The sequence below is a fragment of the Oenanthe melanoleuca genome, chromosome 1 (assembly GCF_029582105.1).
Source record: "Oenanthe melanoleuca isolate GR-GAL-2019-014 chromosome 1, OMel1.0, whole genome shotgun sequence".
Taxonomy (NCBI): domain Eukaryota; kingdom Metazoa; phylum Chordata; class Aves; order Passeriformes; family Muscicapidae; genus Oenanthe; species Oenanthe melanoleuca.
Window position 1 is genome coordinate 93826932 of NC_079333.1, and position 12925 is coordinate 93839856.

The 12925-nt window shown below is 36.9% G+C and overlaps 1 protein-coding gene across 2 annotated transcripts in view; it reads left to right on the plus strand.

Annotated features, from left to right (window-relative positions):
- The window catches only part of FRMPD4 (FERM and PDZ domain containing 4), a 285162-nt gene that overhangs the window by 260901 nt on the left and 11336 nt on the right, over positions 1-12925 (plus strand). For both annotated transcript variants that reach the window (XM_056502167.1, XM_056502157.1), the window contains exons 6-11: positions 2210-2314; positions 3480-3587; positions 6557-6688; positions 8739-8858; positions 9584-9720; positions 10942-11068. In XM_056502167.1, coding sequence (XP_056358142.1) covers positions 2210-2314; positions 3480-3587; positions 6557-6688; positions 8739-8858; positions 9584-9720; positions 10942-11068 — 729 coding nt within the window. The remainder of the gene's footprint in view (positions 1-2209; positions 2315-3479; positions 3588-6556; positions 6689-8738; positions 8859-9583; positions 9721-10941; positions 11069-12925) is intronic.

Sequence of the window (12925 nt, forward strand, 5' to 3'; positions counted from 1 at the left end):
AGAGTGAAGTTTGAGGAGTTTTAAGTTATTTTGACTCTTTGTCAAAATGTATGCCCTCATTTTGCAAAAGTCACTCCAATGAAGTTTTTTTTATCTGTGACAATGCTAATACTTTACTTGCAGTGATAGATGTCCTGCATTACTGTAAACACCTCCTGCTTAAGGTCATTAACTGAGAATGATGGTGTCCATTTGGCTAAAATACAGAGCATCAGAAATAAATGAAGCTGGCACTATGAGAATCATTAAGTGATAGCATTCTTCTACAAACCTAAAGACATTAAAATACAATAGAGCTGCACATCATCTTGCTGAGGCTTTGTCAGACAAGCGAGTTCTGACAATCAAATCCAACTGTTTTCCTAGGTATTTGCACATCCTTTGGAAACATTTCTATTCCCAAAGAAAAATGTCAAGTATCAAGTTGATGCAGAGGTAGAAATAATGACATTGTGCAATTAAATGCAAAAGCTGTGCTATTACTCAAACCTTTAACCAGCAGAGAATGTTCTCCCAAATACCTGGTGCAGCTGTTTCATTTTCTTACCCCCCCCCAGTTTATAGTTTGGAATTTTTTGGAAAACAATATGCTCCAGGCTCACCCAGAGTGCCTGGCAAAGGGCTAGAGTCCTTCCCATGTGGCCACAGCAAAAGTGGAAATGAAAGGAAGCACCATATTTTTTGGTAGGTCATGGCATGCTCCCTTGGCTGTGGAATGAGTCCATTAAACCCCACATCCCAGAGGGGTCCTTGGGAACCCAGATATGTTCAAATCTTTAGTTGTCCTGAACTCTCCATTGCATTTTTACAATAACATAATTTAAGTGTTTATGCTTTCCACAAGTGACTTTTGAGGTTGTAGAGAGAAAAAGAAAGAGATTGTAGAGAGCAATAGGGACACATAGTGGCTTGCCAGATTTGCGGTATGGGAATAACCTTGCCAGAATCCAGAAAAAATTTGGCAATCTGCCTGTTAAGAGAGGCCAGACTGGTGACTCATCTGTAATAAGGGCAAGCAACAGTACAGAGATTTGTTCTGCAAGAATAGTAAGTGAAAGCCACTCTTTTCCCCATGTTCTTGCAAGGGGAAGCCAATAGCATAATCCTGCTGCTGTGTTGCCCTGTGGCAGTGTAAGCAACAGTTTACAGGCTATTACTTGGTGCCAAATAGACTATGTGTAAGGGATCCCTTACACACTGCAGAGGGAGACTACATGGAGAGGAAGGAAGTTACAGAAGGCATCTCTAGAGTTGTTATATTAATCATTGTACTATTTTATACTGTCTTTCTAGGAATTCATCTTCAGAGGATAATATTTAAACTGCTTCAGCATTTCCATGTTGTGCCCTCTTGCTGAAGAAGTCAATGGGGTCCCTCACCTTGAGAAACTATTTTACTTTTTTCTCACTTTTTTTTTTTTTTAAGATTTTTCAAAACTTCTGGGGACTTTCCATTTTTTTCAGCAATGACTCTGGAGGCTGGGCTTGGTTTGTTCATGGGGTTGAATTATTGATCATTGTGTGATCATATGTGCTAGAGAGGTAAGAAAGATTGTTAGTTGAGTCAGAATTTGAGTGATAGTAATAAGACTTCCCATGTTTACAAGGACAGCTCTCATGCCACATTGATTGTCACCACTTGTGCCTCTACTTATTTCTCACAGCAAACCAACATGAATCAAGTTTTTATTCAAAAGTAGGAAGGCCATTTCTCAGGATTCTGCTTCAAGATTCTGAAATTCTTGATTCATCTTTACACAAAACAAATGGATCAAAATCTGGCCCAAAAGAGCCCAGTGACTTCCAGCCAAAGCGAGTCTTTGATAATGATAATTGTCCATTTTCATGGGCATGAAGTGAGGCAATGCCAGAAGCTCTGTGTTTGTAACTGACCTGACAATAAATCAACCTCTCTTCTGCTGAAATTGGAAATCCTATTGCCTGTGAATACTTCTCCCTGCCCTTCTCCCTGCTCCAGTCTAACAGGGGGATAATTTTCATTATGTTCAGTATGCACTGGTGTTTCCTTATGTACATATAGATTATCTCACCATGCATTATGGTTTGGCTGTATTTCCATTCTTCTGTATGCAAAATGCTGTATGCATGGAGTTCCCATCATATAAGAAACAGGGAGAATAACTGAAATAGAAAAACAGGTTTTAATTTGAAGTTATGTGATGTATCTTGTCATCATCTTTTCTTCCAGTCTCCTAAATCAGCTTTTATTAGTGCTGCAAAAAAGGCAAGATTGAAGTCCAACCCTGTCAAAGTGCGCTTCTCTGAAGAAGTCATTATCAATGGCCAGGTATCGGTGAGTATTCAGCTTCTCTCAGAAAGGGTTGAGCATTTCATCCAAATCCAGCTCAAGCCTGGAAAGGGAGGCAATTACATAGCAGGAAAAATGGCGACAGGCTTACAAAGAAAAGGGTTTTTCTATTTCTGAAGTTTTCCAAAGATCTTTTTTTAAAGTTCATTAGGCCCATATTTTTACAAAAAAATTGTCCGTTAAAATAAAATGAAGATGCTAGTGAATGAATTTTGAGTTGATAACACATATGTTTGTCTTTATAGTCTTGACAGTGTTTGTCTCCTGTTTTTTTCAGATCAACTTTGTTTTCGTAAAATCCATAAACTCAAAAGAGGAACCATGTCAGAAAAACTGATTAGAATTACCTCACAGACCCCGTTATGATTTATTTTATCTTCTTGAACTTATTGTTTCCAGACCTCAGGCAACGTCAGCCTCCCTTTCAGAGGCATTGAACTCCTCCTTAGACATGAGCTCCCAGCTCATTTTCATAATTTGCCAGAGCATCATTCCACACTGATGTCTTTGGCCATCAAAACCTCTTCCAAACCTAAATTGATGCTGCATTTTTTTCTAAAGCAATTTCTGCATTTTAAAATAGAAAGAAGCAAACAAAACCTCCCAATATTTGTTTCCCTTCCTTTTTCAGATTTATTTTGCTATACTGGTTATGAATCATCAAATTAAGTAGTAATTTTATATGTTACTCTTCTTAAATGATTAACTATATCAGCATTTAATATCCACCTATAAAGAAAATGTTAAATACCTCGGTTGTAATCCTTACTAATAAACTGTAGTTTCCATTTTTTGGATTGAAGACACTAAATAACTCACAATATTCAGAGAAACAACAGTCCATTTTTCTATTTTAGTGAAAATGTTTCAGCTTCAGAGGCAATTCTTGTCAGAGAGATAGTATTTAGGGAAAGAGAGTTCTCCAAGCCAGACATAAAATGTATGTGAACAGTTATATTTTTCCAGGACAGAAACCTACAGCTGTAATGAGCATGGCTAGACCCTTGCAGGGCACTGACATTTCTGCCTTCAGTTTGGGCCAACATCTTCCTTCCCAATTTTTTTGCTTTTCCATCAGAACGATGTACTTCTTGATAGAATGTTTATATTTGTTGCATGTTGTAATCTGATTCACTACTTTGCTTGACAGGAAACAGTTAAGGACAACTCACTTCTTTTCATGCCAAATGTTCTAAAGGTGTATCTTGAAAATGGACAAACCAAATCTTTCCGTTTTGACTGCAGCACTTCAATAAAGGTAAGCTAGGTATTCCTTGGTATGAGACCTTCAGTAATTATCATTTTCTTGGAAAGCTTTAAGAACAAAATTACTGGTGTGTTCAGTTTGGGCTGGACTCTTAGTTCAGAAATAATGAGGATTTGGTCCATTTTTCTGCTCCTAAAAACGTATTTTATTGTCAGTGAAGAAGAAGTGATGATTTTAATGTTCTTGGAGCACAATCAAAATTGTGTGCTTGTATCATTTTGATATGCTGCCAAACACTAGCATGATTTGTCAGCAAAAGTCAGGAGCTAAGAAGATTAAGATGTTAGTTGTTGATTGAATATCATACAGCTTATCATTCAGTGAGCTCAGGATGGGATATTGTGAGCTTATGTCAGTGATAAATTACTCACCTCAGTGCAGTGCCCTTTAGCCTTTCCGTAGCACATTTCACATGCAGAAATAAAAAGGTAAAGCCCTGGCACAAAACTGAGTCTGCCATGGAATGTCTGTGACACTGTTCCATGTGGTTTCCTAAATCAGAGCATCATCAGTGTCTGTGAGTAGCATGGTAAGCAGCAGGGCTAGCATGGCTGTTTGGGGAAGCCAGTTTCAGCACAGACTGGTTACCAAATCCAGCTCACCGCATGGTTGCATGCATGCCTGGGACACTGAGATGTGAGAGGGGCATGGGTGGGAATGGTTGGAAGGCTGAGGATGCCAGCTTTTGTCAGTTTTCAGGGATTGTAAAACCAGGCATATTTGAAGAAAGGCTGCCTTTGTGCTCACTGTGATCCAGCAGCATGCTCAATCAGTTAGAGCAGCAAAAAGAGTTATTTACTAAGCAGACAAGAAATTTACTCCAGTCTGATGGTAAAACAGATGCTAGAGTCACATTTAAAAATGGGATGCAACATTTGTCAATAAATGTAGCATATATGCCTTAGGCATTAGTTGAATGCAGGTATGGATACTAGCATTCCATCCATGGGATACTGAATTTCTTGACTCCATTTGCAAATTTGGCTGGTGAAGAAATAGAAGACATTACATGTAGCTAATTAGGTCTCAGTACCCTTCTAAGGCACACAAGCCCACTTTCTAGTATTTTCTGTTATGAGCATATAAACAACCAACCTATTCCAGGATGCTTTGCCCCTTAAGATCAGTCTTTGGCCATCACACTGCATTAGTTTTCAGTAGTTCTGTCATGAATTTGTTAGGTACTATCAGACCGAATGTCAAATCTGAAGTCATTGGCACAGACACCCATGTGGCTTCAGTTACCTAGCTGTATTGATGTTGTAAACCTGCTTTGAGCTTAGTCATTTTGGCTATTGGTAGGAATAATTTCCTCTGCATCTAATGCAGGCAATTACATATTCTGAGATCTGCACGGCTATAAAAGGCATATTCTTGCATGTGTGTGTGTATTCCTCCGTGTGGATGGGTGGGTGTGGATTGTCACTTCTTTGCTTAACTGGGTAACATACCCAGGTGACTCAAGGTAAATGCAGGTTTTCTCACCTCTAGCAGTCCAGAAGTTCACTGCTTAAAAAGGAGGGTGCAAGCAGCACCTAGCCTGCAGTCCTCACTTTCCATATTGTTGGGTCATAGCACCTGGGCTGACTCTTAAATTATCAGATGAGAAGATATCTAGCAAAAACTTTGGAGCAGTAATTCAGAGGCTGTGTGCCTTAGCCTCATATTTTAAAAGGTCCAGAAGAGCTGGTGGTGGAAAGCAGTGCCAGTACTACACTCCCTTAAAAGCTTATATTTAGTATTGTGCTGCTTCATGTTGCTGTTATGCCTGTAGTCTTTTAGCATAGTTTGTAAGTATAAGTAAAAGTAGATTTAATGTGTAAATAATAAATTCTCCATTGGTCAGAATAGTATATTAGCCTCCATTATTTAGAGTGATAGCTTGCAATTCATTAATACTACCTTATAATAATAAATAATCTTATATTCTCTACATCATAGAGAGCTGTCCCCATCCTTCCACATACATTTTTTCATCCTTCTACCAGTTTGGTCTTGATTTTCCATAAACACACTGTAATTGATCAATAAATCTTCCTAAATTATGTTAAAACACTTGGATTACAATTTGTCATGATCTCCTTAGTAAGTCCTATCCATCTGGATACTTACATATATCTGAAAATCTTTCAGATGGAAGGAAATGTTTTAATCTTGTCGCCAACATACTGTGAAACTATTTCTAAATGATGGGTTATTATGTATTTCTTTTTCCTACAGTGTTCACTAAAGTAAAAGATACCTTAACAAATGATGTTAATAATTGCATAAGTTTACAAAGCATTATATGAAAGTAAGATAGGAATTAGTTGAATGGTTTTGTGAAGAGGTTTGTTTAGCTATTATTTTAGATACAGTCATTCTCAAATTAACTATCCTTAGTCATAATTCAGTGTGAAAAAAGCTAATCAGGAATCTCTTAAATTTGATATGGTCCATCAGTTTAGAGCTATTGTTCTGCACATCATTGACTTTTCTGTCAGCATTTAAAACTCAGGAACTGAACTTTTAAAAAACTCTTTGCCATAAGAACAGACAAAGGTAGGTAATTTTTTTTTTTTATTTTTTTTTAACTTATAAATTTGTTTTGTCTGCCTGATGGTGTGGCCCCAACAAAGGGAAGAGAATAGTGATGAGACCATCTCTCATTTGCTGATGGGTTTTATTTCCAGGGAGACAGATATGATTTAAGGGCCACACCAATATAATTCACAAGCTTAACCACAACAGAATGTTGTCCATTCCCAGGAATCCCATTTATGTATTTCTCATGTTCATATCTATTACCATCTCTGGGATGTTTGAGGAATGGTTGTGATGTCCTGGGAACTTGTGCAAAACTGGCACAAAGCCTGGGCTTCTGCCCTGTGCTGGGTAAATGCAGGGTGTGTGGCAGTGAAGAACTGGATCCCAAGCACTTAATTCATTTAAGCACTTTTTGTAAATCCTTTGTTAATTAGGATGTCATCTTAACACTCCAAGAAAAGCTTTCCATCAAGTGTATTGAACACTTCTCCCTAATGCTGGAACAGAGAGTTGAAGGATCTGGAACGAGACTCCTTTTGCTACACGAACAAGAGACTCTAACTCAGGTTTGTGTCATGGTATATGAAGACAGATATTAGTGAGATGGGTTCATCAGTAAATTATCCATCTTTTTCATTACTCAAGTGAGTTAGCTGCATGCTTTATAGTTTGATACAGTCTATGGAATAGTTTGGATATTTAGATGTGCTTGTAAGAAGTTTCTCTCAGGAATTTTCTGTTATAAAAACATCATATTTCATTGCTTTATTGGGCCTTTCAAAAACATTAAGAATTAAAAAATCAGACTGAAATCTGAAAAATACTTATCTAGCATTTTCATATAATATGAGGCCCAGTGAGTGAACATACCCAACAGCTGGTAAATCCATGGTAACAATTCTGAGAACCACAGTCTGCCCAAATTTCTTCAAAAGCCTTATTTTGATATTTTGGTCCAATTTGGTTATACAGATCTGTATCTGTGTGACAGGGAATAGCCCTCTGTCTGATGAAGTCCAGCTTGGCTTGTTTACACAGAGTTATGCTATGGCACTTCAGTGATGATGACACTGAAAATGTCGGTGTGACTTTCTTCCTTAGGTCAGGGAAGTGTCACTAAAGTTGCTTCAGTTATCAGCAGAGTACCCTAATTTTATCTGCTTCTCATTTTGCCAAATTATTTAGCCTGAAATTTTCTATTATATTTCTGTGTTGCAGGAGAGCATTAGAATTTTTAAAATTTCAGTTAAATTGGAAAAGAAGGAAAAGGAGAAATGGATTTTTAGATGTGGAAAAATACTTAATTTAAATTACAGAATCCCTGTAATTATAACTAGAGTGTGTAATGGTGTAAAGGAGCTTAGTGTAAGAGATAATAGTCTTTCTAGCAGTTTTTAACCTTTAAGCACTTGTTTTTGCCATGTTAACATTCTTTTCTTGTGGATATAAGCTACCCAGTGATTGCACAATATTCAAAAATACTCAATACTTGTCCTGCTAGCCTCCTAGCCATCTCCTTGAAGTTCTTGGTAAAATTCTCACTGAAGTCAGAAAGATCAGAATAAACTAAATTAGTGAGCATTTCAAAAATCCCATCTGGAGCTTTTCTTACTATGTACAGAGTATGTCTTATATACTTAGGAAACAGGTGAGACAACATGGAATAAATAGACCTTTTGAAAATTGTTTGAGCAAGACAGAGACTTCATTGGACATTTTAAAAAGTATAGTTTTGTCAATTAAAGATGTTGATTATAAAGTATAAAGTACCCTAACTGTCTAACTGCATTAGCCTAATTGAATAAATTATATAAACTACATTAATTCTGGTCTCTTCTTTGAAGTTCCTGTAAAATCAGCAATATTTTAATTTGCTGTTATAATGTTGCTGCTGACCATGACTTACAATGGTGGTTTGGATTGTTACCCTTTTATCCAATTATTCCTTTGCTAGGCAGTGGTCTCCTGTGAATATACCCAGATTACAGAGTTAGATGCTTAAAAAAGTTTTGCTGACCAACACACAAAGCAGACTTTTTAATTTTTTAATGTATTGGATCTCAGTCGGAAGTTACAGAGTGGATCTCTTAATCCAGAACAACCCAGGAAAAAGACCTAATTTTTCACAATTTGCCTAATGGATTAAAACAAGCAAGAGAAAGTGACAGTAATAGCTGCCAACTTGGGCCTCACCTGTGTTCTCAGACAGTCTAAGAAGTAAAATGTGACCTCTCCCTAAACACGTAACTGTTTTTGTTCATGAGTATTTTAGTCCTGCTGAAGCTCAACTCAGTTTGCATTTCACTTGGATGGTTTTTGTAAAGATTTGTTTTCTCTGTCATTTCACTCTGGTTTTAAGTGAATTCTGTTGCTTTGAGGATGAGTTGTGTCAGGCAGTCATGCCTGTTTGAGTCTGAAAGTCCTTCCACAAGATTATATATGTGATGTTCTTAGGTGAAGAACTTAATAAGTAGCCCATGACAAATCTCTTTTTTGGGCAGAATTTTTATTCCTGCTACCACAGGGCTCTGGAGCAGGGTAACATTGCCCAAGACTATAGACCCTGTTGCTCAACCAGGGTTGCCAAGCTCTAATATTGTTATTGCACTATCCTAGGTGACCCAAAGGCCAAGCTCACATAAGATGAGATGTCTTTTCAGGATTAGCTTTGTTCCAAAGGATCCCATTGATCTTTTAAGAAGAGATCCAGTTGCTTTTGAGTATCTCTATGTACAGGTAAGTGAAAGCACAGCCCTTGCTAGTGTAAAGGAGAATAAAAAAGTACACTTACTATATATATAAATTTACATCTTCACATAGAAAAGCATGGTTGCAGTGAATCCTGGCTTTTATTACTACTGCATAAAGCCAATGAATGCACTTGGGGAATGTGCAAATCTCTATCATCTGCAAAGTCCTGTTTCTTCATAACTCTCTCCAAGCAGTAATGCTTTGATATCTTTCCAAAATACATTCGGCTTTAGAGAAGAGTGAAGCTGAATTAATTGTTAATATTTATTTATGGTACTGTGATATCAGACAGAAATGATGTCTGAAAAGGAGCTTCCAGTAAAGTGGATGGGAAGATTGTTGTACAAGCAATGTGGATCTCCTGAATATCTCCTCAGGTAGAATCCTGCTGTCCTGAGTCCACCAAGCACTCTTTGTGATGAAGGATTACTCTTCTCTCCAGGAGGGCTGAAGAGAGCTTAGGTCAAAATAATCATGCCTTTTGCTCTTTGGCAGAAGTAAAAGTACTCAATAGTGCCCATATCGTGAATATCTGACACCTCTGAAAGAAAAAACACAGTCCTGCCTCTGAGTTATGGGTTACTTTTCATGAAGTGTTAATTGAAAAAAAAAAAAAGAAAAAGAAAAGAGAGAGAAAAATAAAAGAACAGTAATTTATTTTTAGTGCAAGATCTTTTAACATGATGCTCCCTCTACTGGTTCTTTGGCAGAGCTGTAATGATGTGGTCCAGGAAAGATTTGGACCAGAACTGAAATATGACATTGCCCTGCGGTTGGCTGCATTACAAATGTATATTGCAACTGTGACCACCAAGCAAACTCAGAAAATCTCCCTCAAATACATAGAGTAAGTTGAGAATGCTGTGTGTTCTTTAAAAGTGAAATGTTAGGAGTAACCTGTAGATTCTTTAAGGTTGTTTCTATAGTATGTCTGTGTGCATGCACCAATTTAGGTTTAATCTTCATCACTGAATTTAATTCAGGTCTGTTAAGAGTCGTTCATTTTGTCCTTTGGGTCTGTTTACATTTTGATCACCAGTTTTGGCATAAATGTAAATACAATTAGCTCATTTGCTTTCAATAATTTAAGATCTAAATTTATATGGCCTGTATCCTAAGGTTTTAATAGAGATTATTATAGTAAAATTCAGATTATTGCTCGAGTCAGAAGACAGTAGGTCATAGATTGGAGTTTGTAATATTTCTTAAATGCAGAACTATTCGTTCTGGAGTAGGCACCTGTCTTATGTTAGACACCATATATACATATAACTACAACAAAAAAGAAACATTGGAAAGTGCAAATATGTGTATATCGACTTGGATTAAAAAAAAAAAAAAAAAAGTCAACAAAACGTGGCAACAAAATAAAAACCCCAAGCCTAAAACTTTTGTTGTTGTTTCTTAGTTTGATGGCAGAATGGAAACAATAATTGTTACAAACTCAGTCTTGTAGAGTTTATCCTTCATATTGAAGAGAGTGTTATAGTCTATCCTATTAATGAATCTGCAGAAATAGTTACTTAGAAGTAAAGAGCCAGTCTTCTGGCTTCAAGCAAGATGCTTCAAGCAGAAAAAGAATTTGGTAAATGGAAGTGAACTGGTTGCATTTGAGGAGGACCTGGCCCCCTCCCTCCCAACCCCCAAACGTAAAGGTGACAAGAAAATGGCTCTGATTTCCAGATTCTAATAGAAACCAATAAAATAAAATTAAATGGGACATTACATTGTTGTATTATCTGCTATTTTAATTCTGAAATCATACTTGTCAATCCAATTAAGTGGTGTTTAACATAGACTTTAGATATCAAACTAAAACATTATTTTCAGAATGGCATGACTGAAGGGATGAAAGGGGTAGAAGAGAGATTATTTATAATTTTGAAATACCTTTTTCATAAGAATTAAATTGTTTAAATTTAAAAAATAACATGTTATTTCAAAACTCTGGACTTCATCAACTCTCCTTCTGTTTTCAGGTAATCATTCACTTGGCATCGTAGTCACCAGTCTTTAGATAAATAATCATCACAGGAATGTGAAATTAAATATATGCCTTTTATTGCAGAAAAGAATGGGGATTAGAGACTTTTCTTCCATCTGCTGTGCTGCAAAGCATGAAAGAAAAGAACATAAAGAAAGCACTTTCCCACCTTGTCAAAGCAAATCAAAACCTAGTTCCTCCAGGCAAAAAGGTATTTCATTTGCATCTTAATGGAAAATATGTTTTAAAGAACAAAAGTGTGGCAGGCATGGACACATTTAAAACTAATTCTTTTGGAGAAACACCTAGCCACTATATTTTCAGAGATTTAACTTTGGGTGCTGGTGCAACATAGCCAAGAACTATTAAAGATAATTAATTATGCCCCAGCTAAACTATCTTCTTATCTTGAGAATGACAGAGAAGTGGTTATTAATACCTCATGTATGATAACCATATATATATGTATATATTCTAATTAACTTAGCACTTTCTGTGAATGGCAGATTTGCTAGGAAAGATTTTGTTCTCTCTCTGATGCTCTCATCTGACCTAAATGCTGTTTTTCAGATTGTTTTCTGTTACACTGTAGAGAGACTTTTCGCTGGCCAAGATCTAACTGGATAGATGATGGTCCTGGCAGTAAATGACCCTCCTTGCTGTTGTAAAATGCTTTTCTTAACACTAAGCTTCCACTTCAGCTGGAAAAAAACACGGATAAGACAAAGTGTCTGAGAAATGCCTTTGTTACATGCATGTAGCTAAGACTGCTTTTAGACACCATAAAGTGGTTTCTTAGTGTAGGTCATCTTCTCATTTTTAGTCAATGGAGATAAATAGGCACTTTCAGGGAGGGATTCATCTCATCCCACGTTCGGGACCAGAAATAGGTCAGATTGCTTGTGTCCTAGAAATGTTTATTTCTCTTCATGGACTATAAAAAGAACCTAAGAGTGACTAGTTGAGACATAAAACAAACTGAACCCTGCTTCATGACACTTTTTTTTCTGAACCAAAAAACCTCAAAACAGCTGGTGCCTGAGCTAAGGCTCATTGTGATCAGCAGAAAACTTGCTTAGAGGTTTCAGAACACATCGTGACTGTGAAAACAGCTCTGTGTCTTTGACCTCAAGAAGAGGAAGGCTGAAGCACTTTGTGTCTCCTATACTGCTGAAACTAAAGCTAAATTTTGCCAATTGCTTGTTATTTATCTTGGTAGTAAAAACTTGGGTTTATTTTGGAAGCCATCAGTGCTGCAGGCCTTACAGGTGTAAGATATGCCTTATAGTGGGATGCCAGTATCAGTGCTTGGTTAGAAGAGGTATTGCAACAGTCCCTTCCTGCAGCAAGCAGACTTTGTTGGGTTTGCTTCATTCTTTTTGATTTGAGCTTTGGAAATATGTTGTTTGCCAACCTGCTTTCTTAGCAGGTAGGTCTGAGAAAGAAAGCATCTGAGCTCTTCATCACCTCCTGTCTCACTTGTAGGTACTAACACAGGAGCTAACTGATTTCTTTCTGGAGTCTTCTCTTCCTTCTTCCTTCCTTCTCTTCACATGAAGGCAAGCTTGTAATTCTCAGGATTCTCCTGATTTTTTACAGCCCTTGTGTATTTCTGCACCAAGTGAACACCTGGTGAAGCAAAGGGCAAAGCATTACCAATAGTTGCTCTGCTTTGGATCCATTTCTTCCTTGTCTAGGAAAAATTTAGGATAGGGGCTCTTAAAATGCTGTTCAAGATTAAATAAGATTTTGAATCAGAAATCCAGTGATTGGAATGAAATTAGCAAATGATATGAGACTGTTTTATATTGCCTTCTGAAAGTCCAGATGTAAGGGTTTACACAAGGGAAATATAAGGTTTAGAAACTTTTCTTGTTTCCCTTCTGTCTCATAAAAGTATTACCAAGTTGTTTTTTTTAAGTAGGTAGTTTAAGCTCAGAGGAAAAAAAGAGGAGACAAATTCTTACATGATCATATGTATTGATGTGCTGTATTTAGTTTTCTGTTTTATTACCTACTAAATATAGTGGAAGAGTGTTATTTTAGAAGGTTGGAAATGCAGTAACAA